At 31.3% G+C, this 27,092-nt stretch overlaps 1 protein-coding gene across 1 annotated transcript in view; it reads left to right on the forward strand.

Moving 5' to 3' along the window:
* GLRB (glycine receptor beta) overlaps positions 1-24,005 on the forward strand; it is a 102,991-nt gene extending 78,986 nt beyond the window's left edge. Inside the window, exons 9-10 of the mRNA XM_051964384.1 lie at positions 13,164-13,456; positions 21,671-24,005. Coding sequence (XP_051820344.1) covers positions 13,164-13,456; positions 21,671-21,967 — 590 coding nt within the window. The 3' untranslated portion in view covers positions 21,968-24,005. The remainder of the gene's footprint in view (positions 1-13,163; positions 13,457-21,670) is intronic.
* Positions 24,006-27,092: the final 3,087 nt, after the last annotated feature.

The following is a 27,092-nucleotide window of genomic DNA, read 5'->3' on the forward strand; positions in this document are numbered from 1 at the left end:
GAAACATTATTGTTATGATTTAATTTTTGACTCATATCACTTAGGATTAAATGATTTGTTTTCCAATTAATATTTATCTATGGTTCTTTTGCTTATTTATTTTTAATACACATTGCTTTATGACTTGTGTTGGAAGAAAAATATCATTCAAAATAGAAAACCCATGGGAGAGAAAAGAAAACAGAAAAAAAGATGAACATTGCATGTGTTGATTTGCATTTAATCTCCATAGTTCTTTTTTTCTGGATGCAAATGGCATTTTCTATCTATCTAAAGTTTATTGAGAATGTCTTGGATCACTGAACTACTGCAAAGAACCAAGTTTTTCATAGTTGATCATTTCACATTCTTGCTATTATTGTGTACAATGTATTCTTGGTTCTGCTCGTTTGGACTTCTCCACTTAGGGTCTTTGCCCCATGTTGGGTGTAAAATGTAAAGTATGGGCTAGCTCCCTGAAGGGCCTCAGAGTTCATCGGAGTCAGGATAAATCAAAGTCCTTGGTCTTTAGGGGGAGAAGTGAAGGACGCAGGCAAGCTGCCACACTGCTTGCCAGAGGTGTATCCTGGATTCTGGAATCCAGAATCTCCAGCCTCTCTCCTCCTTGTCCTGCCACCAAGTGCCTCTCACTTTTCTCCTTCTGCCCTCCAATCCTTGCCTATGATTATCTTATTATCAAACATTCAGCAAGCACCAATTGTGAGGAGAGCCATCATCTAAATATATTCTAATAGAGCCATTGTCTTATATTGAATAGATTGCCTTATGTGCTCTTTTTTCTGATTCAGAGGTTCAGCCCTCTACATCTGCTCAGCATCAGTTCATGTAAATCTTTCCAGGCCTTATTAAAATCAGCTTGTTAAACCTTTTTTAATAGAATAATAGCATTCCAATACCTTCATGTACCACAACTTATTCATCCATTCCCCAATTGTTGAGTATTTACTCATTTTACAATTCTTTGCTGCCATAAAAAGAGCTGCTGCAAACATTTTTGCACATGTAGGTCCTTTTCCCTCCTTTATGATTTTCTTATAGTCCCACAAATGGCATTGCTGGGTCAAAAGATATTCTTAATTTTATAACTCTTTAGGCATAGTTCCAAATTTCTCTCCATAATTGTTGGATCATTTCACAATTCTACTAACAATGCATTAGTATTCCAATTTTTCCACATCCCCTCCAAAATTTATCATTATCTTTTCCTGTCATTTTACACAACTTGTGTAATCTATGTTTTAATGACTTTGTATTGAATGTATTTTTATTGCATTATGGTATGAAGAGGATTGATTTAATATTTCTGCTTTTCTAATTTGGTTTTGGTTTTATAATGTCATATATGCTTAATTTTTGTGAAAGTGCCATATAAAGCTGAAGATGAGACATACCCCTTTTTGTTCTTCTTTAGTTTTTTATACAAGTCTGTCATTTTTATCTCTCTTCTGATTCATCCTTCCAAGGTAAAATACTTCATTTTCATAAAGATTTAATTAACTTTGAAGAAACTTTTAAAAAATATAAATGATTGTGGATAGTAAATTAGTAAAGAAAAAACAATAAATGGCAATTTCATCTGAATAAGAACAAAATACTTTAGGGCAAATGACTTTCTTTATATTAAAATCAAACTTTTGTGGTTGTGAATTTTTCATTACAATGGGACTTTTCTTTTAAAATTAAGATGTCAGTACATGGCTTAGATAGGAATTAAAACCAGGCTTTTCTGACTCTGAAAACAGCACTCTACATTTTTATTATAGTCATTTTGTGAAAATTCAACAATAATAAATGACAGTTTATATAGAAGGTAAATTTCTTATGCACCGACTATTTGATGATAGACACATCTTTAGAACTATGAGAAGCTCTGAGTTTATCAAGTTCAACTCTCTCGGAGAAGTAAATTTCTGTGAAATTGTATGTAATATCAAGTTTTGGATATAGTTCTTCTGACTGTTAAGTCTAGTGTTTTCATATTTCCTCTCCTAACTAACTACTATTAAAAAAAAGTGCTACAAGACTAGAGAGTGAGCTTTCAGGATGAGGAGTCTCTAAAATGAGGTAGAAAACAAAATCTGGAGAGTTGGAAGTGCAGAGAGCTTGGAGGGGAATAAAAGAGGTACAGTGGTATATACACATGGAAGTTCTTATATGTTGTTTGTTAATTGCCAGTTGAAAAGTACCCAGAAGAAAAATCAGGACTAGAAGATTTTTGTAATTGCAGAAGTTTTGGGATTTATTTGAAGTTATGGGATTAAATTAAATTACTGAGGACAATGAAAATAAATTCTAGGACAGACCATTGAGAAACAGCCACATTAAGTAGTCACAAAAAAAAAAAAAAAGAATAAGAAGTCAATGAGAAAGACAGAGGAAGTATTATTTAGTAGTAGACAAAAAAAAAGAAAAAAAAGATGATTTAAGGTCCTTGAAGTCAAAGGAAGAAAGGGATATTTGATAAGGGCAGGTGACCAAAGGAGACAGCAGTGGAAAATTTAAGAAGGATAAGTACTGAGAAAAGGCCACATTGGATCTGGAAATTAGGAATTTCTTAGTAATTTGAGGAAAACAGAGAACTTATTATAAGAGCCATATTATTAGGTTATATTATTATATGAGTAGAGAATGGGTTATGAAGTTATTCAGTATAAACAATTTTTTTTCAAAAAGGTAAGCAATGAAGAGGAACCGAAAACATGAAACACTTGTTGGATAGGATAGTAATGTCAAAGTGAATAGTTTTAATATCAGGGAGATGGAACATTTAAAAACTTTAAATTGAAATGACAGGTGCTTGCAGGTTGTGTTTTTTTTTAATGGGTGTACTTTTATACAAATTAAAAATGAGATTCTTAAAAAGATCTCAACCTGATCAGATATGAAACAATTTAAAGCTGTATTGAGAAATTCAAGCTAAAAAGAAAAACAAGTTTGCCTTTCCCAAAAAAGGCTTCTTTAGTTTAAAAATAAAAATCCTCATGGTATGTAGATAATGCATAGATTTCTGATTATTTGGTGAACAGCAAAAAACAAACAGGTCTTTCATTCAAATCTTTTGTCCATTTTTAAATATTTCTGGGATTTCATATTCTTTCTTCTTATCTAATGATCAAACTGGATGATGGTAGAAATAGCAAGTCAGCATTTATATGGTCCCATACTGCTCATCACCAGGGAATGTATTCTCAGATGGTGATTTGGCTACTTTTGTAACTTAGAGGTCTTTGGACATCTGGGTAATTGAAGTTAAAGTAGTACCAGTATTGAGGTGGACTCCTGACCCTGTGTTTGATCTCATTGATTCTCTTTATCTTCTTAGTAACCTTCCTCTCTTAGCTGTCTTTGATAAGGAGGGATCCTGTGGAATCATGGTCTAGAAACCCAATGTGTATTTTTTCTCACTGTTCAACTTTTTTTCCCTGCAACCTGGTTGTCAGCACACTTCATTCATTACTTCTTTCTTCACAGAATTGGAATGCTGTGGTTGATCTCTACAGTAGTAAGATGGGAACTATCTATCTATGGTAGGAATGGGGCTGTTGGGGCTGATCTTCCGGACCACTTTCAGATCGTTTGGAGAACTGTGTAATGGGCTGAGGCTTGAGTTGATGCATTGAGGTTCCAAGCACATAAGGCTAAATAGTAATTGGACCATATTCTATTAATATATAATCTTGGAGAAAGAATGGCCCCCGCCCACTCTTTGTGCAAGTCCTGATGTGTTGTATAGGAAATGACGATTTTGGTGGGTAGAGGCAGGAGAATGGAAAAGGAAGGGGAAGGAGAGATTTTTGGGATTGCCATTGCCACGGTTGGCTCAGCTCACAGAACTGGACATTTTAAGCCATAAGAAGTAGTCGGTGGAAAAAAGAAGAGATTAAAGATTCATGAAAGATAAAGGGGATGCATATTGGACTTGGGAGAAATGGAATCAAGGACAAAGAGAAAGGGGAAAGGAAGAAAAGGAGGAAAAGTGGAAAACTAGTGAGCAAAGAGATGAAGAAAGAAAGTGTGAGAAAAATAGAATGATTTAGAATTTTTCTCTCCATCCTACCTTTTACAACATTCTGAAATATATACTTGTATTTACTATTTTATTTTTTTACCCCAATAATGAAACTTATTATAATTAAGACAATAAATTGCATCATACTCTATAATACAGAAAATATCATACACATATTTTGAAGGGTATTCAACACAAATTCATGTATGTATTGATATGTATATTTGACACATATGTATGAAATACTGATTGTATAGTTCCATCCATTTCACATTCACTATTTATAGTTCTGTTTTTAATTAGCCATATAGTTGGACTAAAATTTTATTTAAATTTCATTTTCGTGCTAAGGATACAAAGAAAGACAAAAATTCAGTGCTGTAAAGATTATAATGTATAAAAGGAATTGTGTTAGGTACTCTTTAACAGGGTGAAACAAATTTAAAAAATAGAATGTGACTGAGGAAAAAAATCTGACAAAAAAATTCAAAAAATATCTATTGTGCTACCAAGAGTCGCTGACTTACAAGTGACTCACACAGAAAAGAGTCTTCACTTTAACCCTTTCCTGATCAGTTCTTAGACTTTATATATTTCTTTATAGATATTTCATTTTTTACATTTTTCAACATTAACAGACAGAAATTTGTTGGGGCATGGTCTTCTACTTTTTCCCCTTTATTAACAGAGTTGAAAGTTGACCATATTTTAAAATGGCACAAGCACTCCGATAGGAACACGTAGAAAATATGCACAAATGATAGATCTTATATTTTAAAAGGAAGTTTTGATCCTTACCAATATTTTTTAAATTGCTCAACCACTGAAGTATTAATTCACCTGTCCTTTCCAATGATTATTCCTTTGTATATTTCTCCTTTAATAGTAGGAGTAGTTGTTGTAGTATTGTAGTAGTAATTATAAGAACATCAAAAAAAACAGGAGGTTATATACATATATTTAGATATATACCTATACCTACATGTGTGTATATATGCAATATGCATTTATTGATATGTGTATATCTATCTATATCTATATATGCTACTTAAAATTTTGCAAAGTGCTTAACAAATATTCTCTCATTCTATCCTCACAATAGCCCTGTAAGTAGTGCTATTATTTTCCTCATTTTACAGTTAAGGAACCCGAGGGAAACAGAGGTTGGGTAATTTATCAATGCTTACACAGCTAATGAATGTCTGAGACTGGACTTGAACCAAGTCATCCCTTGATTTCAGGACCAGCTCTCTAGCATTATTTCACCCAGCTGTCTGTTAGTACCTTTAATAATCTTCCATTGCATCATCAAAAAGATTATATGTTTATACAGTTCATAAAAATAACTAAACCCTGATAGTTTTTAAATCTTATTTTTCCATTGGCTAAAGGTGAAAATAATTTCATTTAGTAGATTCATATGTTCTTTTTAAAAATACAGGGACAGTACATATTTAGAAAACTTTAGCTATGCCAAAATATGGCTAAACAGCTCTCTTAGGAGAAAATTATACTGTTGTGATATGGGTAGAAAGAAAAGGGGAAAGGAAATGGGGCAAAGAAAATTTTATGCTACGTAGTATTCCTGATTGAAAGTCTTTGGGTTCCCTCCAAATGAATTCAGGTTTATAGCATATGACTTTTAAAATCATAATAAAAGATATCTGGCCTGAATAAATTTCTAGTATGTTACAGGATGATTTTGCACAATTTATTTGAATAATAACAGATGTTACATACTGATTCTTCCATTCATGAAGATGAGAGAGTGAATGTATCTCTAAATCTTGAGTGAAAATGATCTCTTTTCAATGATTTTCAGATTATCATTCAGATTATCATAGATTGTCTAGAAGTTGGAGAATTTTAACATAGAATGTTGGAAGACAGAGATAAAAATTCTAATAGCAACTTTGTTTTAAAGATTTGTGTCAAAATAAGCTGACAGTTTATTGTTTAAAACAGTGAGATGTTTCCTAATATAAGACTATAATAATGTTTGCCTAGTTCAGTGTCTTTGGAAGTCTTTCTCTGGTACATGAGTTACCATTAGCTCAAAAACCTCCATTGTATTCTTTGATAGGTGTACCAGGTTCCGTCATCCATCTCTGTATTGAAGCATAATGGGACATGATATTTTATTATATTTTCACCTCAATGGCTACAAATGTTGGAGTCATTGAATTATGCAATATCTTATGAAATATATAGTATTCCATGTGAGGGATCTGTGAGAACAGTGTATTTGAGAAGCTCAGCAGATGAGTACTCATATATATTTATTCTAAATTATTATCCATCTTTTGTATTTCTTTATTATTAATATTTGAAATAAAATATGATAAGAAGAATTGTATTCATTCTTCTCTATATTTATATTTAAAACTAGGTATGTATAAAACCAAGTGGTTAGTAACAATGGAATGATCCAATTACTTTAGAGATTGCTAGATCTATGAAAGACAAGTTACTAAAGGAAGGGAAGAGTCTCTCCATTGTTTCTTAGATATCCAATTCAATGTGTTGTGCCTTACTAGCTATGTTAATTTATATGCCTGTGTGTATATATATCTACACACACATACATACACACATTTATATACATCAATCTTATATGTGTTAGTACACACATATTTTGCATATACAAACACCTATACACACATTACACACACACACACACACACACACACACACACACACGCACACACACACACATTTGTGTCTGAAGAAGTCCCTTAATTCTGTATATGAAATTTTTTTTCTATTTTCATACTGTTGCTTATTATTAAGACAATACTTTGTTAAAGGATGAATAAAATAAGATGCCATAGGTCACCAACATTCTAGGTTAGAAGTAATACCTCATTAATATTTGATTTGAAGTCCAGAATGAATATACAGATCAATACAACAATATTTTCTTTCCAAAATTTAATGCTCTTAAAAATACTTTTTTTCTCATAAAAACTTTAGTGAAAAACAGGCAAGAAACACATACAGAACTCTTTTTAAATATAAAAAGGTGGTAAAAACAATAAAATTTATAGTATTCCTTTTTGTTTTATGAAATATAATTAGAAGCAGTTTCACATATTTAACTATGTCAAAATTGCTCATAGTATACACTCAGAAGTGTTGGATAAAGGCTAGAGATGAGTGTGGTAATTCGAGAACTATCCCTGGAGATATTGTCATGAAGCAGCCATGTTTTAAAGGTGTTGATTGACATGAATTAATAGAGAGAAGAGGAACATTAAATTAATGGGGTATATTTGCAGAAGCATTGATTTGAGAATCAATTTCAGGGGGAAATTCTTATTAGATCTTTTAACTCAAGTAGCAACTCTAAAAAGGGAAGGAATAAGAAATGATATTGTGTGGTGAGTATAAGTGATTAGTAAAGGAGTTAAAAAGATTTGAAAAGATAAATTCAACTGTTTTGGATTTTATATTGTGATTAATGAGTACTCACAGAAATTTGCTGAATAGTGGAGGGAAATTGTGTTTGACCAATGATGTGAAAATAAATGAGAAGGTCCAGGTAGTGGGCCCATGAGACTAAATAAAGCACAAGGGGTGAGAAGATAAACTATTGGAGCTACAATCTACATTAGAGGTAATATTTAGAGATAATTTTAAGGGTAACCAAGTAGCACAGTGAACAGAATTTTGGGCTTGGAACCAAAAGTCTCATTTTTTCCTTGAGTTCAAATCTGGCCTCAAAAACTTACTGGCTATATGACTTGAGCAAATCATCTAACTTTATTTGCCTCAGTTTCTTCATATGTAAAATGAACTGCAGTACCTTTACCAAAAGAAAAAAACCCAAATGAAGTTATAAAGAATCAGATATGACTGAAAAAATGTTAACAAAATTCTCATTTTACAGATGGGTAAAGTGAGTCCCAGAGAAAAGATATGATTTGCCCAAAATTAGCTAACTAGAAAATGAAGTAACCAAAATTAAATCCAAATCTTCCTGAGTTGTCAGGCTCAGTACCTTTTCCTAGTATAGTATGCCTAATAATAATAATGATAATAGCTAGCAATTACATAGTACTTTGCAAAAAATAAATATTTGCCTAGCTCTTTGCAAATATTGGTTTATTGAAATTATTATTTTTTCTTTTTAAAATACTAGCAGTACATGAAAATGAAATTTTGAAAACTAAAGAGAAAAGGGGATTCTGGACATAAGATTGGTGGTCCTATTGATAACATTGGTGAAATTTAAAATGGAGAATAGAATATGAAGACAAATTTCATTTATTAATGACATGTTAAAATGTCTTTGATAATTATATTCTTCCAAGAATTCACATTTTCGCTTTCTATTAGAAACATATATTGTTGCTCTGGGTGGCCCAGAAGAACAATAACACAATTTGACATTTGTTAATAAATTTTCATTATTTGTCCAGATTTGTTATTTCAGGATATACAGTTGATAGATTTCTCTTGAGGATTGTTGTCTTTCACCACATATTTCCAAGGACTTTCTCCCCTCCCCTGCAATTTTCCTTCCTCTTCCTGTACTCCTTTTACTTCAAATGAATAGGAAAAATATACTTCATATAAAATATTAATCATTTAATGTTACTTTGACATTTCAAATAAAGTTATCTTTGAAACAGATCTCATTTTCATGAATGGTTAGTTGTATGTTCAAGCTTCATCTTTCTTTATGATATAATGCACATGACAATTTTAGTAATAACACTTTTTGACAATAAGTTTCTTGTTGATAAAAGCAATTGATTTGTTGATAATTTTATAGTTCTTACATTACACCATTTCCTGAATAAGAAGTATAAATGAAGGAGATGTATTTTCAATATCTAATTATTGGAATACTTATTGTATTTTGATTCCATCTATCATTTTTCTTCCCAGGATACCGCACACCAAGATATTTCAGTTTATCTAGAGTATCTCATGGTTTATAGTTTCTATTGCTAAGGCATATGATAATTTACTACTAATGTAGTCCATAGCTTTCCCCCCAACCCAATCAATACTCTGGGTTCCATAGTTAGCTTTTTTGAGGTCTAAAAATTAAATAGTCTCCAAATTATCACTCCTAAACCTTAATTATCTTTATGCTTTTTAATTCTCTACAAGTCAGATTGATAACACAATAAATTTTAATTAAATAAAAATATAAATAAAGAAAATTTATATGCATACATACTTAGTGGGAAAAGTTGACTTTTTAAGGAATTATTAGCAACATGCATATAGCATATGAGGAGATGCAAATTCAGAGAACATATGTGAACATGCCAGATACATAGAGGGGCAACTTATGGCTCTAACACTAAAAATCCCCCTATGTCTTCTCTAGATTTAATGAATTACTCTCTGTGATCCTGCTCCAACCTAGGTACTACTTTTCATTCCTGTACACCAGGAGCTGTTCTCTCTATTGCTCACTTCCAACTATTCTCCAATCCCCCAGCCATCAACTCCAGCTATTTTCAGGGTTAACTAACAACTTATTTGTTTTTCATTAGTTTTACTAACATGTGTAAAGCAGAATTTTATTGTTATTGATAATGTATTTTTAAAGTATTAAAAAATCATTTGCTTTTTCCCATCCTTCCCTTCACATACATCAACTGAGGACTTTTTTTTAATCCATCATATCTATACAGAGTCTGGAAAAATAAATTCCTACCTTAACCATGTCCAAAACTGTATATCTTTTCCTGAATTGTCAGTTCATTCCTCTGTCAAGAGATGGATGGCATAATTCATTTTCTCTTTTGGATTTATAGCTTATCATTGCATTAAGTTCTAAAGTCCTTCCAAGTGTTCTCATCATTGTATCAAGTATTCTTTTGATTCTGCTCACTTTGCTCTGTATCAGTTCATCAAGGTTATCTTAGTTTCCTTTGAAACTATCAATTTATTATTATTATTATTATTATTATTATTTTTGCAGAGGTAACTATGGTTAAGTTACTTGCCCAGGGTCACACAGCTAGGAAATGTTAAGTGTCTAAGGCCAGATCCTTCTGACTTCAGAGCTAGTGCTTTATCCACTGAACAATTAATGGTTTGTTGTGTGTCCTTTATTCTCAAAGAGGGCCATAATCTCAGGGAGGTGATGCTATAACTTGCAAGTGAATTGGATTTCAGTGAGGGAGGGGCTGGACAAGTTCAGCTACCTTGTTTTCACCTCCAGAGTCATCTCTATATATTGCATACTTTATTCTGTTCCTGTTAATATAAACCCTTCTATACCTCCTTATTCCATTCCCTTCCCCCTTATTTCTTTATAGATTTTGAATAGTGCTATACTCTTTTTGGTATGTATGTATTATTCTCTCTTTAATCTTTTCTCAATGTGTGTAGGTTTTCAGAACTACCAGCTCTCCTCCCCCATCTAATTCCTTTGTGTTGCTTCTTGCTCTTGCAACTTATTCAGATAGAGTAATTATTATTGGATTTTCTTAGACTAGTTTTCCTTTTTAGAGTCAGATCATACTACCTCAATCTTTCTTTTGGACTTCCTAATTACTAACATCAATTTTAGACATAATGTTTACATTTCCAAGTATAAAACATTAACAACTTGTCCTTCTTGAGTCTTTTGAAATTAGTCTTTGGTGTTGGCTCTTATATGTTAAATTTTTCTATTGACTTCAAGTTTGATTAAGGCAAAATCTTGAGAATCTGACAGTTTTTTGAATGTCCATTTGTTACTCATTCAATACAATACTTAATTGGGCTGAATATAATGATTGTCAATATATAATATTCTAGAACCTGTTTTCTTTTTTGTAGCTCTTGTCCTATTCATATTGTAACAGTAGCATATTTGAATTGTTTTTGTTGTTGTTGCTGCTTGTAAAACTTTCTTTGATCTAGGATTTTAGAAATTTAACAATAATATTTCTATATGTTTTCCTTGTAGGATATCTTTGAGGTGGTGTTTGTGAATTTTTTCTATTTCTACTTTCTCCTCTTCTGTCACATCAGAACCGTTTTCTTTAATTATTTATTATAATATTGTTCTAGTGATTTTTTTTTTTTGTAACAGCTTTCAGGTATTCTTATAGCTTCTCTTCCTGATGTGTTGTCAAAAACTGTTTTTTTCTCTCTAATGATTCACATTTTATTTTATTTTTTCGCTCTTTATATTTTGTTTTATTATTTGTTGATCTCTTGTAACTTCACTGGCTTCCCTTTGCCTAAATCTAATTTTCAGAGTAGTTTTTGGCTTAAAGACTCAGGGTTTCCTTTTCTAATTGAGTAACTTTCTTTTTTAATCTTGTTTTTTCTTAAATTGATGCATATGCATATAACATACACATATGTATATATAATAAATGTATATATGCATTGAATTGAATACATATGTATCTATAACATGTATGTTATGTGTATGCATACACATATAAATATAGAAATACATTTAGTTTTTCCTCAATCTCTATCATTTGATTTTTTTTTTTTAGTTCTTCTATAAATTCTTTTTCGACAGGTATTCATTTAAGATTACTCTTTGGGGTAAGGGAGTTTTTTTGTTTTGTTTTGTTTTGTTTTGTTTTGCTCCGATGTCCTCTGAAAATGAACTCAATTTCCCTTTTTCCATAGTAATTTTCTAAGGTTGACTTCTTTCTCCTTTGCCTGCTCATTGTTTAAAATAAAAATTTATTAGTGTAATCTCCTCTAATCCTGGAGTGAGGGAAATGCTGCCTTTAACTTCTGACCTGGAACCCAAAGCAAGAACTTCATCCTCCTATAAGTGCCCACAGCCAGCAAGTTTACCAGCCCCCCTGCTTCTGCACTCACTGGATATGCTGGCAGCACAGCTGGACCTGGTTTTCCTTATCAGCCAAGGTTTTTACTGTCTCCAACCCTGATTCCCAGGCTGTCTTGGAAGTGAAAATTCCTTGGTTCTGGGTAAGGGAACAACTGAACCTAGTTAGCCTCAGGGCTCCTCACTTGCTGTTTCTATGGAGTTATCCTGGAGATATTTTCACTTCACCTGAGGTTAACCCTACTTCTAGGCATCTTTCCTGTAGACTTCTGAGGTACTCCTGATATGACTCCTCTTCTGACTCTGTAATTCTTATTTGTTTTACAATTGGCTACATTAGTCTCGAGGTGCTTTGTTTGAGGGAGAAATGTGAAAAGTTTCCAATATTCAGATCTATTCTTCCATCTTCCCACAATCCTTCCTTTTGTTATCTTTGAAATTCTGATAGAGATGAAAAAGTTAGTTTAATTTACATTTTCTCTATTGGTTATTTAGAGTATTTATTTTTTATGTAACTGTTGATAACTTGAATTTTTTTTCTTTGGGAAATTCAAGTTGTGAACTCTTCATAGATCCAGAAAATAATCCAAAAAAATAGTATGACTTTTAAATATATATATATATATATTATATATATATATATATATATATATATATATATATATATATATATATATATATATATATATATATATATATGTTATGTATTCATTCCAAGTTTTTCTTGATGTTTACTATGAAGTATTATAGGTATAACCTTAATTTCTGCCTAATTACCCAGTTTTTTCTCAAATAATGAGTGAAATACTGTTTAAGAAATTCAAAAGAGATATTTTCCCTGTTATTTTTTTTCTCTTTTTATTCTTAATAAATTAGATCTATTTTCATTCACTAGGAATTTTCTTAGGAATTGGTTTTATACACACACACACACACATACATAAATTTTATTCAGTGGGTAGAATGAAATAATACTTGCTTTATTCAGAAAATAAGATGAAAATTCAAATAATGTGTACAATTGAATATCCAGTTATGTACTACACACACACACACACACACACACACACACACACACACCTACCTCTCCCTTTATTAGGGATAAACTGAAATAGGGATGCATAAAAATAAAAAAAAATGTTTTTAAATAAGGAACAATTTTCTGGACATTTTCAAAATAATTTGTTTCAAATTTTCTATTTTATTTCTTAAAATAATAACGTATTTACACAATGCACCAAATCATCTCTGGCTACAGAGTTGTACTTCTTATTTAAATGGCCCTTTGTAGAGGCATTGTAGACACTGAGTTATGCAGTGTTGAGAATGACCAAAAAAACAGAGAAAAATGACTGATTTTTGCACTGAATATTTCTCCTTTTATAGGTATCTTCTCAGTCCTCAGCTTGGCATCTGAATGTACCACACTTGCTGCTGAACTTCCCAAAGTATCCTATGTGAAAGCCCTTGATGTCTGGCTCATTGCTTGCCTTCTCTTTGGGTTTGCCTCCCTGGTAGAATACGCTGTAGTTCAGGTGATGTTAAACAATCCCAAACGAATTGAAGCAGAGAAAGCCAGGATTGCCAAGGCAGAGCAAGCAGAAGGGAAAGGTGGAAATGCAGCTAAGAAGAACACAGTCAATGGTACTGGAACCCCTGTTCACATTAGCACTTTACAGGTAAGGTTGTTTTTGTCCAGATAAAATATTTCCCTCATTCTCTTTTTGACTTCTTTTTTTTTTTTTGGAGAAATGAATTTAACATTATTATTATTGAATCACAGAAAATAATTTTCAAAATATATTTAGTAATAATTTGGCCTTTGTACCTTTACACAGGATTTGCAATGAGAAATTGTGAAGCTAAATTAATTTAGTTTTGATAACAATATTACATACCCCTCAGTATAAGCTGGTTCTAAAATTAAGATATTTATGTGATTGAAAATCATTTTGATATGTATTAAGTAGTCACATGGCAACTAAAGATGCAACTTGATTGCACAAATACTTAGATAATTTTGGTTTAGCAGCTTTCATATGAAAATAAAACAATACTTTTCATGAATTTATTGGTCTAAAATTTACTACCCTCTGAAATAAAAGTATTACTGAATAACTTCAATCATAACATATAATTTAATTATACTTGCCTCTTTTAAAATAATAGTAAAAATTACATTGAAGAATAATAACAATTGGAAGCTACACTATGCTTCTCTACTGAGAAAAGATGACAGAGAAAAATTACATATCCTTGGTTTCTAAAATGATATTTTCAAATGTAAATTCTAAAAATTTAAACTCTGCAATGCACTTCAGAATCTCACGGCCATGCACACATAAATGTATAATCCAACTGTGTTTTTGTCTTTATCACCATAGTGTTTTGGCCAATTCTCTACTTATTCAGCTATCTGTAGGCATCATTGTATGGTGAACTATTAAGCGTTAGGATTCAAATTTGAAATATTTGGATGTAAAACTCATTTTTGAGGCATACTAACAATGATCCTGGACACATTATTTGGTCCCTATGTATTTCAAATAACTCCCTAGCAATTATTTATTAAAGTAATAGAAAGGTCAAGGTGGATAATTTGTATTATCAGAGGGAAACTTTACTTTGGTAACTCGCCAAGCTGATGAAATCACAGATTCTACCCACTGAGTCAGGAGGGAAACACAATACTTTATGGGTGTATAAAATATTTTTTTTGCCTGGCTCCAGTTTCTAAAATCAGAACCCAATGAAAGCTGATGAAATGCTTTGCAGAGTATCACCCTTTAGATCAATAAATGATCTAAAAAGATTTTATGTACTGCAACAGCTACTAATCTTTTCTGTTTGGCATGAAATCTATTTTGCCCACAAGCCTCTCAATTTTTGGTATGCTCAAAGCAAAAGAGTCCAGATATGAAATAATGAAAGAAATAACTTGACCCATTGGACCATTTATTTCTGTTTCATATGTGATCCTTTAATGCCTCATTATCACAATGATGAATTTCTGCTATCAGCAATTTTGTGAAGTGGCAGAAATATATGAGAGAAAGGGAAATAAGTATTATAGTCTCAAGGAGGCATAACACAAAAATGTAAAATTTGAATTATATGTGTATGATATCACCTTGTAAATGTGTATTCTGAACATGGTTTTATTAGTTTCATATTATTGAGAAACAGTTTTTCTACATTTTCTTATTTGACAGTAATAATTGATTCCTCCATGTGTTTTTCTTTGGATATTATTACTTATTCTCTTTGGAATCCTTTATTCTCATGAAGTTAATGGAACCCATATCTAAGTCTGAATTGAACATCTAACAGGTCTTTTTTTAAAGTTTCCACGACATAAAAGAACACAAGAAAGAAGAAGGTGAAAATTTCATATTTCTCCAGAATTGAAAATATCTATTGTTACTACAAAGCTATCAGCCTTTATTATAACTAACTTTTATATTAATTGGTATTACTCTCTGTTTTCTTAAGGTTAAGTTTAATATATTTAAGTAATTTCACATTTGAGAATTAGAATTATAATCAATTTGTATTTGGAATTGACTAAAAATTATATGGTTATTCAGTCAACCAGCATTTATCATTTCTTTACTACCTGCCAGACACTTTGTTAATCATTAGAGATACAAAATAATAAAAACAAAACCAAACAAAAGTTTCCATTCTTAAGAAATTTTCAGTGAAATGGAAGAGAGACAACATATAAAAAACTGTGTATAAATAAGATACATACAGAATAAATTGGGGGTAGTTTCAGAGGGATTGCATCAAGATTAAGAAAGACTATAAAGTATTCTTGAAGAAGACAGGATTTAAGTTTAGACTTGAAGGAAAACAGAATTCAGGAGGTGAAGGTAAGCAGAGAAAGCATGCCAGGAATGAAGGATAGAAAATAAAACCTCCTGCAGTGCTGTGTGTGAAGAACAGAAAAATGTGCAATTTCACTGAATCTTAGATTACATAACTGAGAGTAGACAGAGAAAATTAGGTATAAGTTATGAAGAGCTTTGAAAGCCAAATAGAGGGTCTTATATTTGATTCTTGAGGCAATATGTAGCCACCCGAGTTTTTGAATTAGAGGAACTGTTGTATGCTTAGGATTACATTTTAGGAAGATAATTTTGATATCTGAATCTATAATGAGTTGAAGTGGAAAGATTTTATGATGGAAAATCATCCAGGAATCTATTCTAGTAATATCTGAGGTCTGAGAAAAATCCAACAAAATTTAAAAATTCTTCTGAATATTAAATGCTACAGTTCTTTAGGGGAAATAAAGTTTAAATTTTGAAATAACTTGCTCTGTCTTTGGTTATTACGACATCTAAAACTGACCCTTATCCTCTAGTTATTTACAAATAGCAAATACTCAGAAAAAGCACTAGGATTTATAGCAGTGTTTTCTTAGTTTTGACCTTGAACATTAAAAGAAGCAACTGTGGCTTTGAATTCATATTTGTCAGATGTCTACTCACAGAATGCAATATAATCCTAAAGTTTTATTTTGACTGAGTAGATTCTAAGATGTTAATCTTATATTCCTGCAATATAAAGCAGGGAGATTACAGGCTGAGACAAATAAGTCAGAATTCCTTTGAATCTATTGAAGCCCAGTTTTCTGGGTTTTAAGAATCCTAAAAGAGTCTAAGAGGATTCTAAGCTTTCAGAATATTCCAATATCTTGAATTATTAAATCTTGTCCTAAGCTAGATAATAATAGTTACTCCCTATTTCTGTTGCAATATATGCCATTACACTAATAATAGTGACAAACTGGTACACTGAATGTCCCAGAATTAATAACTAGATGTCCTCAATCACAGTGTTAAAGAAGGCATATGTGCATTTGTGTGTATGTGTTTAATCATTTTTTTCCCTGTAAATTAAGGATTCAAGATGGTAGAAAGTAGTTAGATCTAATTAAATATCCAAATCATACCAATATAATGATATACAGTTTGTATTTAGAGTATATTAATATATAGTAGAAAAATCATTCACCTTTAAGCATAGAGAATGCAGTAATTTTTGTCCCTAAACATCAGCATTGGGAATTACATAATTTTTAAATCTGTAGTGAAAAAGCACTATGTTATATTTGGTCCCAAAGTTCAGAAGAATTTGGTTCAAGTTCTGCCTTTGATTGATCCTGACACTGTGACTCTTGATCTCTCACTATCCTCAAACAATTCTCTATATTTTGTAGAGAGGATGTACATCTGCAGCTATAGAGGGAATTTCCATATCAGATATTCCCTATATCAGTGACATCACACCTGTGCCCCCCCAAATTGTACATTAATAAAGTCCACAATCTATCAATAAATGTTTAATAGGTACCTTTTATGTATTAGATCCTGTGCTAAATTCTGGGAACAGAGACAAGAATGAAACAGCTGCATACTTGAGTTTACATCCTCCAGACAGAAAACAATATATATTTAGGTACTTAAGGAGCATGTTAAAAAAAAAAAACATAAATATGAGCTAATTTGGGGATGTGAATGAAGAAACAGTTATGGGATAACTAAATCGTCCAGGAGGCAAGAGGGGGGTATTTTAGGTTTTACTAGGATATCTTACTTCTGTGCCATGTGGATAGGTGGAATGTCTGTCTTTTGCAAGGAAAATGAAATAGACTAGTTTAGATGAATCATAGAGTAAGTGACACACACACACATATATAAAGGTATCCTACATACAGATTGGGAATACAAAGTAGAGGGTTTAGTATTTTGTCATAAGAAGCAATAGGGAGCCATTGAACTTTTGTAAGCAAGGATGTGATATTGTTAGGATTGGGCTTTAGGGGTATCACTTGGGGAGTTGCATGAATGATGTATTAGAAAAGGGAGAAACTTGAAATGGGAAGATAAATTAAGGCGTCATTACAATAATCCAGGCAAGAGGTGACAAGGACCTGAGTGAGGTTTGTGTGGTCATGGGGAAAGGAGAGTTTTAGGGGCATAGAGAGAAACAGAGATAGAGACAGAGACAGAGATAGACAGAGATAGACAAGATGAGCAGGTATGGATAAATTACAATCAGTGTTATTGGAGAGACTACTCACATCAGTGAAGTGGCAGGATATTGAAATATTTAGGATTCTAATTTTGAAGCTTATGTAATAAACAATAGGATGTTGTTAAGGACCATGCCTAGGTGAAGGGACAGATCAATTCTCCAAAAGCCTCCACAGCTGTGAATCATAACCCTTGAATGAATTGCAAAACAGCCTTTACTTATGCAGATATTCCTTGTAGATTAGGAAAGAAATAAATAGGATGCAAGAGGGAAGAGGACAGAGGTCAGAGAATGCAATTGCCTCTCAGTCTCCTTGTATCATCATCATCTTCTGACATGAAGCTATCCATTCTAAAAGTCTGAGTTAAGAGTTCCAGCAGCCACTGGTAGGTGGTTCCCGTATCACAACAGGATGTCATTCAAATAGAGAATTATTTCATTATTCAGTAGTAGTAAACAGCTAAAGAGCTAATACAGTATTATCACTGTACAATACTATACAGTAATAATAAGTTCTCTCACTTATGCCCCAAGTATTGTAGAGCATGGGAGAATTTGGAACTTTTTTATAATTTGTTATGATACAAAGTGCAAATAATGAATCTCCCTTAAGTATTATAATTGCTGACAATATTTCAGATAATCATAACTTCAAATAGTGAAAATATATGTGACTATTTCAGGGAATACATTTTTTGCACTAATTTAGATTTAACTGTGCTATCTTGAAAACCAATAGAGTTAAGGGGCATCACTTCACCAAGAACACATTAATCTAAATAATAGATATTTTTTAATGTTTTATTTCTAGATTATAGGGCAATTAATTAAAGTTATATTTAATCCCAATAAGCTAATACTTATATTATGATCAGAACAGTCTATCAGTGTTTGTCAGAACTTTTTGCCCCTCTCACATTATTTCTACCATTTATTATTTTCTATCAATTTATGTTATATACTTATAGTAGATTATGGAACTATGTTGTTTTTCACCATCATATTCTTAATAAATTACAATAATGCATTGTGCATAATAGCTAATTAGTAATTTTGTTGAACCAAATTGAATTCAGTAATTATCTGATTTGATTATTTTATACAACATTATGGTAGTTAATTGTTTTCCCTTTAGGACAACTGGTTCCCTCAATTGATAATAGGATATGAATCTCAGGGCAGCTAGGTGGTGCAATAGATAGAGCACCAGCCTGATCTGAGTTCAAATCTGGTCTCAGATATTTAAACTTCCTCGCTGTGTGATCCTGGACAAGTCACTTAACTCCCATTGCCTCAGGGAAAAACAAAAACAAAAACAAAACAAAAAGATATGACTCTCTTTACTTTATATCTTTTGATAAGAATAATATATGTACTTTACCTAATGGAAAAAAGTCTTTGACCCAGAAGCTAACATCACTTGAAACAAGTTCAGTAAAGAACTCAGAGATTTAAAGTATAGGGTAATGTCTGCAATCCATCAACATGAGTGGAAAACGCTCTGGATCATGACTGAATCGTAGTGGCAAGATAGTGTAGAAGTTCCTTCCATATCTCCTGTGGATACATAATTTCAGTTTAATGGAATTCTTACGAGCACCAATGTATTTAAGACATTTTTGTCACTGCAATAGTAAAATAGATTAATCTTATAAGGGTTTTTAAAATTGATGTTAAATAATTCTCAATTACATACAAAAATTTTAACTATATATTTTTTTAAAATATCAAGTTCCAAATTCTTTCCCTTCTTCTTTCCTCTCCCCCCTCTTTGAGAAGGCAAGAATTTGATGTAGATTATGCATGTGAAGTCAGGCAAAACATATTTCCATATTAGCCACATTGAAAAAAAATTAAATCTTCAAGCAAAATAAAACAAAATGAAAAGAGTGAAAAAAGATATGCTTCAATCTGCATTGTTAATTAGTTCTCTCTCTAGAAATAGATGGCATTATACATCATGAATAATTTTTTTCTTGGGTCATTGTCTTGCTCAGAATTTCATATTTGACCATCCTTACAATATTGCTGTTACTATGTACAATGTTCTCTGGGTTTTACTGTTTCACTTTGCATCAGTTCATTTAAGTCTTCCCAGGTTTTTTTTTTCCTAAAAGCTTCCTTATAATTATTTTTTTATATCATACCAGTATTCCATCGCAATCATACAGCACAACTTGTTCAATCATTCCCCAATTGATATAAAGTTCCTTGGTTTCCAAACCTTTGCTTCCACAAAAAGAGCTCTTAGTTTTTATATAAATATTTTTAAAAATCTCTTTGAGATACAAACTTAATAGTGCTAATGTTTGATCAAAGAATATGAACAGTTTTATGCCTCTTTGGGCTTAGTTTTAAATTGTACCCCAGATTGGGTCACAATTCCATCAACAGTATATTAATGGGTCAATTTTTCAACATCCCCTCCAGCACTTCCAAAAAAAAGTCATTTTCCTGTTCTGTCATGTTGTCTAATCTGATAAGTGAGTTGGTATCTCAGAATTGTTTTAATTTGCATTTCTCTTATAAATATTAATTTAGAGCATTTTTCATGTGACTATTGATGATCTTGATTTTTTCTTTTAAAAACTGCATGTTAATATACTATGACCACTTTATAAAGAGAAGAATACCTCTTATTTTAATAAATTTGGTATAGTCCCATAAATAAGTATCACTCTCTCTCTCTGCACCCCCCTCTCTCTTTTTTTCTCTCTCTTTCTCTCCCGCCTTCTTTGTATATAAAATAAGGCCTGTATCACAAAATCCTAGTTTTCTGTTTTCTGCCTAATTTTGTTTGCATTGATTTTATTTGTACAAAATCATTTTAATTTCATCATCAAAATTATCCATTTTTCATTCTGTGGTTTTCTCTATCCTTTGTTTTGTTATAAGCTCTTGTTCTTATCTATATAGCTAACAAGGGTATTTTTCCAAGCTCCCCAAATTTAATTATATAACATTTTATATATAAATCATTTATCCACTTTGATCTTCTCTTGGAATATATGAGATGCTGGTCCGTGCCTTGTTTCTGCAAAACTTCTTCCATTGTTCCAATTTTGGTCAAATATTGAGTCCTTAATTTAAAAGCTTGTATCTTTGTATTTATTAAATGCCAGATTTTATAATGGTCATTCAGTAAGTACTCTGTATTGTGTTCCTAATCTGTTCCACTGAGCCACTGCTCTATTTCTTAACAAGTACCAGATTGTTTTTAATGATTATTGCTTTGTAATAGAGTTTGAAATCTGAAACTGCTAAGCCACTCTCCTTTACATTTTCCTCACAAATTCTTTTCCTATTATTGACTTTTTGTTCTTCCAAGTAAATTGTGTCGCTATTTTTTCTAGTTCTATATATTTTATTTTTGTAATTCTGTGTCACTGAATAAGGAAAGTAACTTTGGTGACTTTGTCATTTTTATTATATTTACTTGGCCTACTTATGAAAAGTTAATATTTCTCTGTTTAAAAGTGTTTTGTAATGGTAAAATATTATCTGTCTTTATTTTAATAGGAATTTTAGTTTCTATATCTTGTTGCTGGTTTTTGTTGATAGCATATAGAAATTCTAATGATGTACATAGGTATAATGATTTATTTTATAGCATAAATAACTTTATATTGGTAATGCTATAGAGCCATTAAGTATTTAAACGTGATGATTTCATTAATTGCTTTTTTTCTGGATTCTTTTTACTCAAAAAATGCTATAATTTCACAAATTCTTAATTTAGTAGCTATATTTTGCTTAAGTTTACTAAAAATAGGTACTCTACAAAGATACTTAATTTATGAATAGGAATACTTTTAAGCATATTATGTCTATAACTCTTCATTTCTCAGGTTGGTGAGACTAGATGCAAAAAAGTCTGTACTTCCAAGTCTGACCTGAGATCAAATGACTTCAGCATTGTCGGCAGTTTACCTAGAGATTTTGAATTATCCAACTATGACTGTTATGGAAAACCCATTGAAGTCAACAATGGGTTGGGGAAATCCCAGGCAAAGAACAACAAGAAACCTCCTCCTGCCAAACCAGTTATTCCAACAGCAGCAAAGAGAATTGATCTTTATGCCAGGGCATTGTTTCCTTTCTGTTTCTTGTTCTTCAATGTTATATATTGGTCAATATATTTATGATGTATTTTTTGTCCATTTGTGTAAAATGTAAGACCATTTCATCATTCTTCTTCTTAATCACAAAGGCCAGTTGTAAAATCATTTGCATTTTTGAAGCAATATATTGCATTTTGATGCCATGCAATTGTAATGAAAATACAGCTTCTTAATTTTGAATGAAAGCATGACACTGTAATGTCTGTGCTCCGACCAGTTAATGTGTATATATGTACAGCATACATCCTGCTCTAAGAATATATGAAAAGTAACTACTACATCACACTACATCACTGATCAAATTTAAGTAACTCTCAACTGTTTGTATGAACATGAAAATATGTCAGATGATCTGAACAATGAGAAACTGATGTGCACGCTCTCTGAATAATGTCAGTACTCTAGTATATGTAGTATTTCAATGCTCCTTCCTTTTAACTTTCAGATAAAGCCATTTTGTTCTTATGTAATTTTCTATGATACTATTGAAGAGTAAGCTAAATTGTAATTCAGTTGATTTAACTTTGTAAATTGAAAAAAATATATTAGTTATTCCAGTCTGTAAAGAAATAAAGGCCAGAGAGTTGCTAATTTTATAAAGAGATATCATTTAAAAGGTGCCATAATATAAAGGGAAGCTTGGAGGAGTGTGGGAGTATATGAAAATGTATCATGCCCTGTTTTTTGATGAAGTGAGAAAGAACATATTAAGAAAGGCAAATGGCAAAACACTTTAGGTGGTAAAATCTCGCTAAAGGGATTTTAAAAATGGGATAGCACATTGATGTTGAATAGAATTGAAATTGAAGTGATGCTGAGGGCACAATACCATAGTGCCTTCAAGAAGAAATAGGTTTTCTTGGGAATATAGAAACAATATATAGGTGATTCCTCAAAGAAGCAAAAATGTCCCATAGCTAGAAATACTTTGGTATATAAAAGGTCTGTAATTACTAAAGGATCTTAGGTTGTTAATTTTAATAGTTTTTTAAATGATTATGCACATGACTTATATGTAATTGTGCAGATATGATTTTTTTTTGCTTCCCATTTGTCTTTTGTGATTTGTTGTAAGGCATTAATCACTATTATACCATTTATATTTTCTTAATCAGTTTACTTAAAAGATAAAAACTATATTAGAACTTTGGTGCTCTTTTAAACGAATTCAATTTTTCTCCTCACCATGCTCTCTAGTTAAGATTTACCAACTTTAACCCTTCCAACTTAAAAAAAAGTAATTTCAAATTTGATTATGCTTCTGCTTATTTGGTATTATTTCCAAAGATATTTATATTTTGTCTTAGAATTTTAGTATTGAAATTCAAAGATATTGGTAATTCATATTGGATAAATATTAACAAACATCCCCATAACAAAAAAGGAATCTATATTAGTTTAAGTGATTATTTTACAAATGTCAGTGAAAATGAATTGCTATTTTTGACATATTGGTACCAAGTCTGTTGGGATTTTTAAAAAATACTCTTCAGAAGTCATTAAAATTTTCTAAATTGGAAAGACACTAAGCACATGGTAGCCTGTCAGCACCCCTAAATTGCAAAATTATTTCTTTGTTGGAACAATTTACTATGTTATGGCTACATATAAATGGCAAAGTATGTAAGGGATTAGATAAAATAGTCTCTTAAATAATAAAAGAAAGTATAGGCATTGTATTAATAGACTCAAACAATTATGAGGAAACTAACACAAAATCGCAGCATTTGCAGTAATCACAAAGCCCTAATGAATACAACTACATCTATTTGATGAGTTGTGTACAAAATTACCTCCATTTCTTTTTTAAATCATTTGATCCTTTTAGAACTTACTTGTGCATTCATAGTGCTGTTAAATTCCATTTATATTGAATGTTTTTGATCATGTCAAGTGTAAGAAATTAGGCCTTAAAATGGAAATGTACTATAAAGGCAGGTTTTCTCAATTGATGGTACCTCTTATCTGTAGTAATCCGTGTAAATTAATGTCTGCTGTGTAATAATATTATTGTGAGATATTTTGCAAAATAAAAAAAATCCTAAAAATCATTATATATTAATGCTTATCCTTATTGTGTCTTTATTATACCCTGAAGAACCAATACTAGGCAGTATTCATAGCAATTTCCATGCCATGAATAACTGCTTATAATTATGTTCTTTAAGATAGTTTTTTTTAATTTAATCTGCCTTAATCAGAGGTATGGATAGATTGGAATGTTTGCTGAGATTGTTCCTTTTTATGAGATGTGAAACTTATGATTTCACTCCTGCTTATGGAACTATAAATATACTTTCATTTATGAATGTCAGAAAAAAAAAAAGCTCTTAAGGCACGTACAGCTTTGTAAATAGAAGCATAAACAAGAATAATATTCATGAACTAAATATTTATTTTTCTAGATATTAGTTGACATTTGGTCTTTATAATGTGTATACAATGAATTTGTAATTGATGTACTTTACAAATATATGCAAAAATTAAGTATAATTAAAATGAAATATGGCATCAATTTTTCTAATAGTCACTCAAAAATTCACAAATAATGTTAATTTCACATAACTGATGCATCAAAGATGTGTATACACACACACACACACACACACACACACACACACACACACCCTTTGAGACTCAAATCCAAAAGGAAAGAGACCCTGCTCTCAAGCAACTTACATTTTATTAGTCCTAATCTACACATGTGGAAAAGTGGTAGATAAAAAGAGATATTTTGTTTTTAAAAGGTCCAAGAAAGATGAATGAAGTCTTAGAATTATAAATTAATAAAACCTTTCTAAGAGTATCTATATTCATGAGCTAATAGTTCCAGACCTGAAAAGTGTCAAGGTAGAGGAGTGGTGAGGAGAGTGGTAGAGTTTTGAGAAGCAAGGATTTGAATGAGATGACTAAGAAATAAAATAAGTTATGGCTGGGTTTAGTGTGAAATATTGGGGATAAGGAAACATCAATCATACCACTGGGACCCCAGGAGTGGAATTCTGAATTGAAAGGACTATATCCTCATGATGTGATTTCCCTGAAATGGAAGGCATGGCAGCTATGGAGAAAATTGTTGAGAAGGACTAAAATCAAGCATAAAATTTGGGCTGGTATGAAAGCATAGGCCCTATACATTGTTCCTAACTTTAGTCTCCCTTGCTGTTTCTTCATCCAGATCATGAGTGTCTATTCTCTAGTCTCTTATTTGGTGATCTCATTTCCTTTCATCAGAATGATGTATTGTAATGTATTGTAAATCTATGTATATGTATGCATCCTTATATATAACTCTATTCCCACATCACAAATTGTCTTATGGATATTTTTTAACTGGATGTTCCATAGGCTTCACAAACTCAACATGTTTAAAGCAAAACTTATCTCCTGAATCTTTTCTTCTTCTCAAGTTACCAATTACTGATAAAGGTACCACCACTTTCCTGGTCATTCAGGTTAACAACTTTGATATAATCCCTGACTCATCTAACCTCACACATTCAACTTGTTGCCAAATCTTGTCTATTTTAACTTCACAGTATCTCTACTAAATGTCCTTTTCTGACTACTCACACAGCTGTGACCCTAGTTCAGGCCCTAATCACTCTTCTTCTAAGCTATTTAAATAGTCTTTTAATTTATCTCTTTACCTTAACTCTTTCTCCAATCCTATATTCATCAGCTGACTTGATTTTTTTTAAGTGTAGGTATAACCATATTATTCCTCACCATCAACACAATAATCTCCATTGCTTCCTTTTTCTTCTACTTTTAAATATAAATTTCTTGGATATTTAAATCTGGTCCCATCATATCTTTCTTGTTCTCTTATTGTTTATCTTCTACATGTACTCTTCTAAGTCTCTACAATGTCAGTCTTTTCTTCCAATTCTTCCCATAGGAAACTCCACATTATGCAGAAGGAAGTTCTTCATGGAGGTTTCTCCAGACACTAGTGACTTTTTTATGAGACTGCCATCAATCTATTCTGTATACAACTTGTATACCTTCTTATTTTTATGTAAGGTGCTTAATTCAAGGGGCATTCTTTGTCTTTTTTTTTGTAGCACAATAGCAAGAACACTGTAAACACAATAATTCTATCTCCAATTTGAAAGCGTACCTTTAACAGAACTATTTTAGATGAAAAGATATTACATTTTAAACTGAAACTATCAATGTTATGGAAACCGGTAAATAAATAACTTAATAGAGCTATAGTGATATTTAAACTGAAAATCATATGTTTGAAAATTTTATAAGAATGTATTATTCACAAAGCAATAAAGTCAAATTAATAAAGTCAGGAAATTGTTAAATAAATGTAGGTTCAAAAATATTCGTAATAAAGACCCAAGAGAAAGACTGGAAAGTAAGATTAACTGAAGATATAGAAGAAAAGCAACCTGTTTAAATTATATGATAATTGTAATTATAACTGACATAAATTCATGCTGGATATGTTAGTTACTTTATATTCTACAAAACAAGAAAAATGTGGAATGTGACATTTATATTTTTACTAAAATAATTTAATTTAAAAATGTTAATAGTCCCAATTCAGATCATATTTATTAGATTTCTTAAATGAACAAAATCTATCCATAGCTATAGCAATAAAAAAGCCAACAACAAAATCTGTCATTTATTAAAGAAAACATTACTGGCAAAATGCTTCTTTAAATATTTTATTGTATTTTATGTTAATTGCTTTTTGTTTTCTGATATCATTTATGATAGTAGGTAATGTTTATTTGCTCCTCATTTAAAATCTCCATCTGAATCTAGTAATCAGGTGATTATTGTAAATCTGATCTTGCTGTGCCAGACAACTGCAACTCAATTAATTTCGTTGATAGTTTGGCATCTTTAATGACTACAGAACTCAGGACTGATTTAATAAGAGCTTCAATGCAACTTATCACAGGTCATCGTCAAATGACCTCATTGGAGCATAAAGTTATTAGTCCATTACCTTTGCTTTGCTCTGTGCTATCGATCATGACAAAACAGAAGTTATTTTTGGCTATGTATGAGAAAATGGTTGAAAAAATTAAATTAAGATTTTGCAAAACTTAGTTCATTTGATATTTCTGATTACTACTGTCATTGGGAACATTCCTTCATGTGCTTATTGAGAGGCTAAAAA

Source organism: Antechinus flavipes, chromosome 6, assembly GCF_016432865.1.
Source record: "Antechinus flavipes isolate AdamAnt ecotype Samford, QLD, Australia chromosome 6, AdamAnt_v2, whole genome shotgun sequence".
In the NCBI taxonomy this organism is placed as follows: domain Eukaryota; kingdom Metazoa; phylum Chordata; class Mammalia; order Dasyuromorphia; family Dasyuridae; genus Antechinus; species Antechinus flavipes.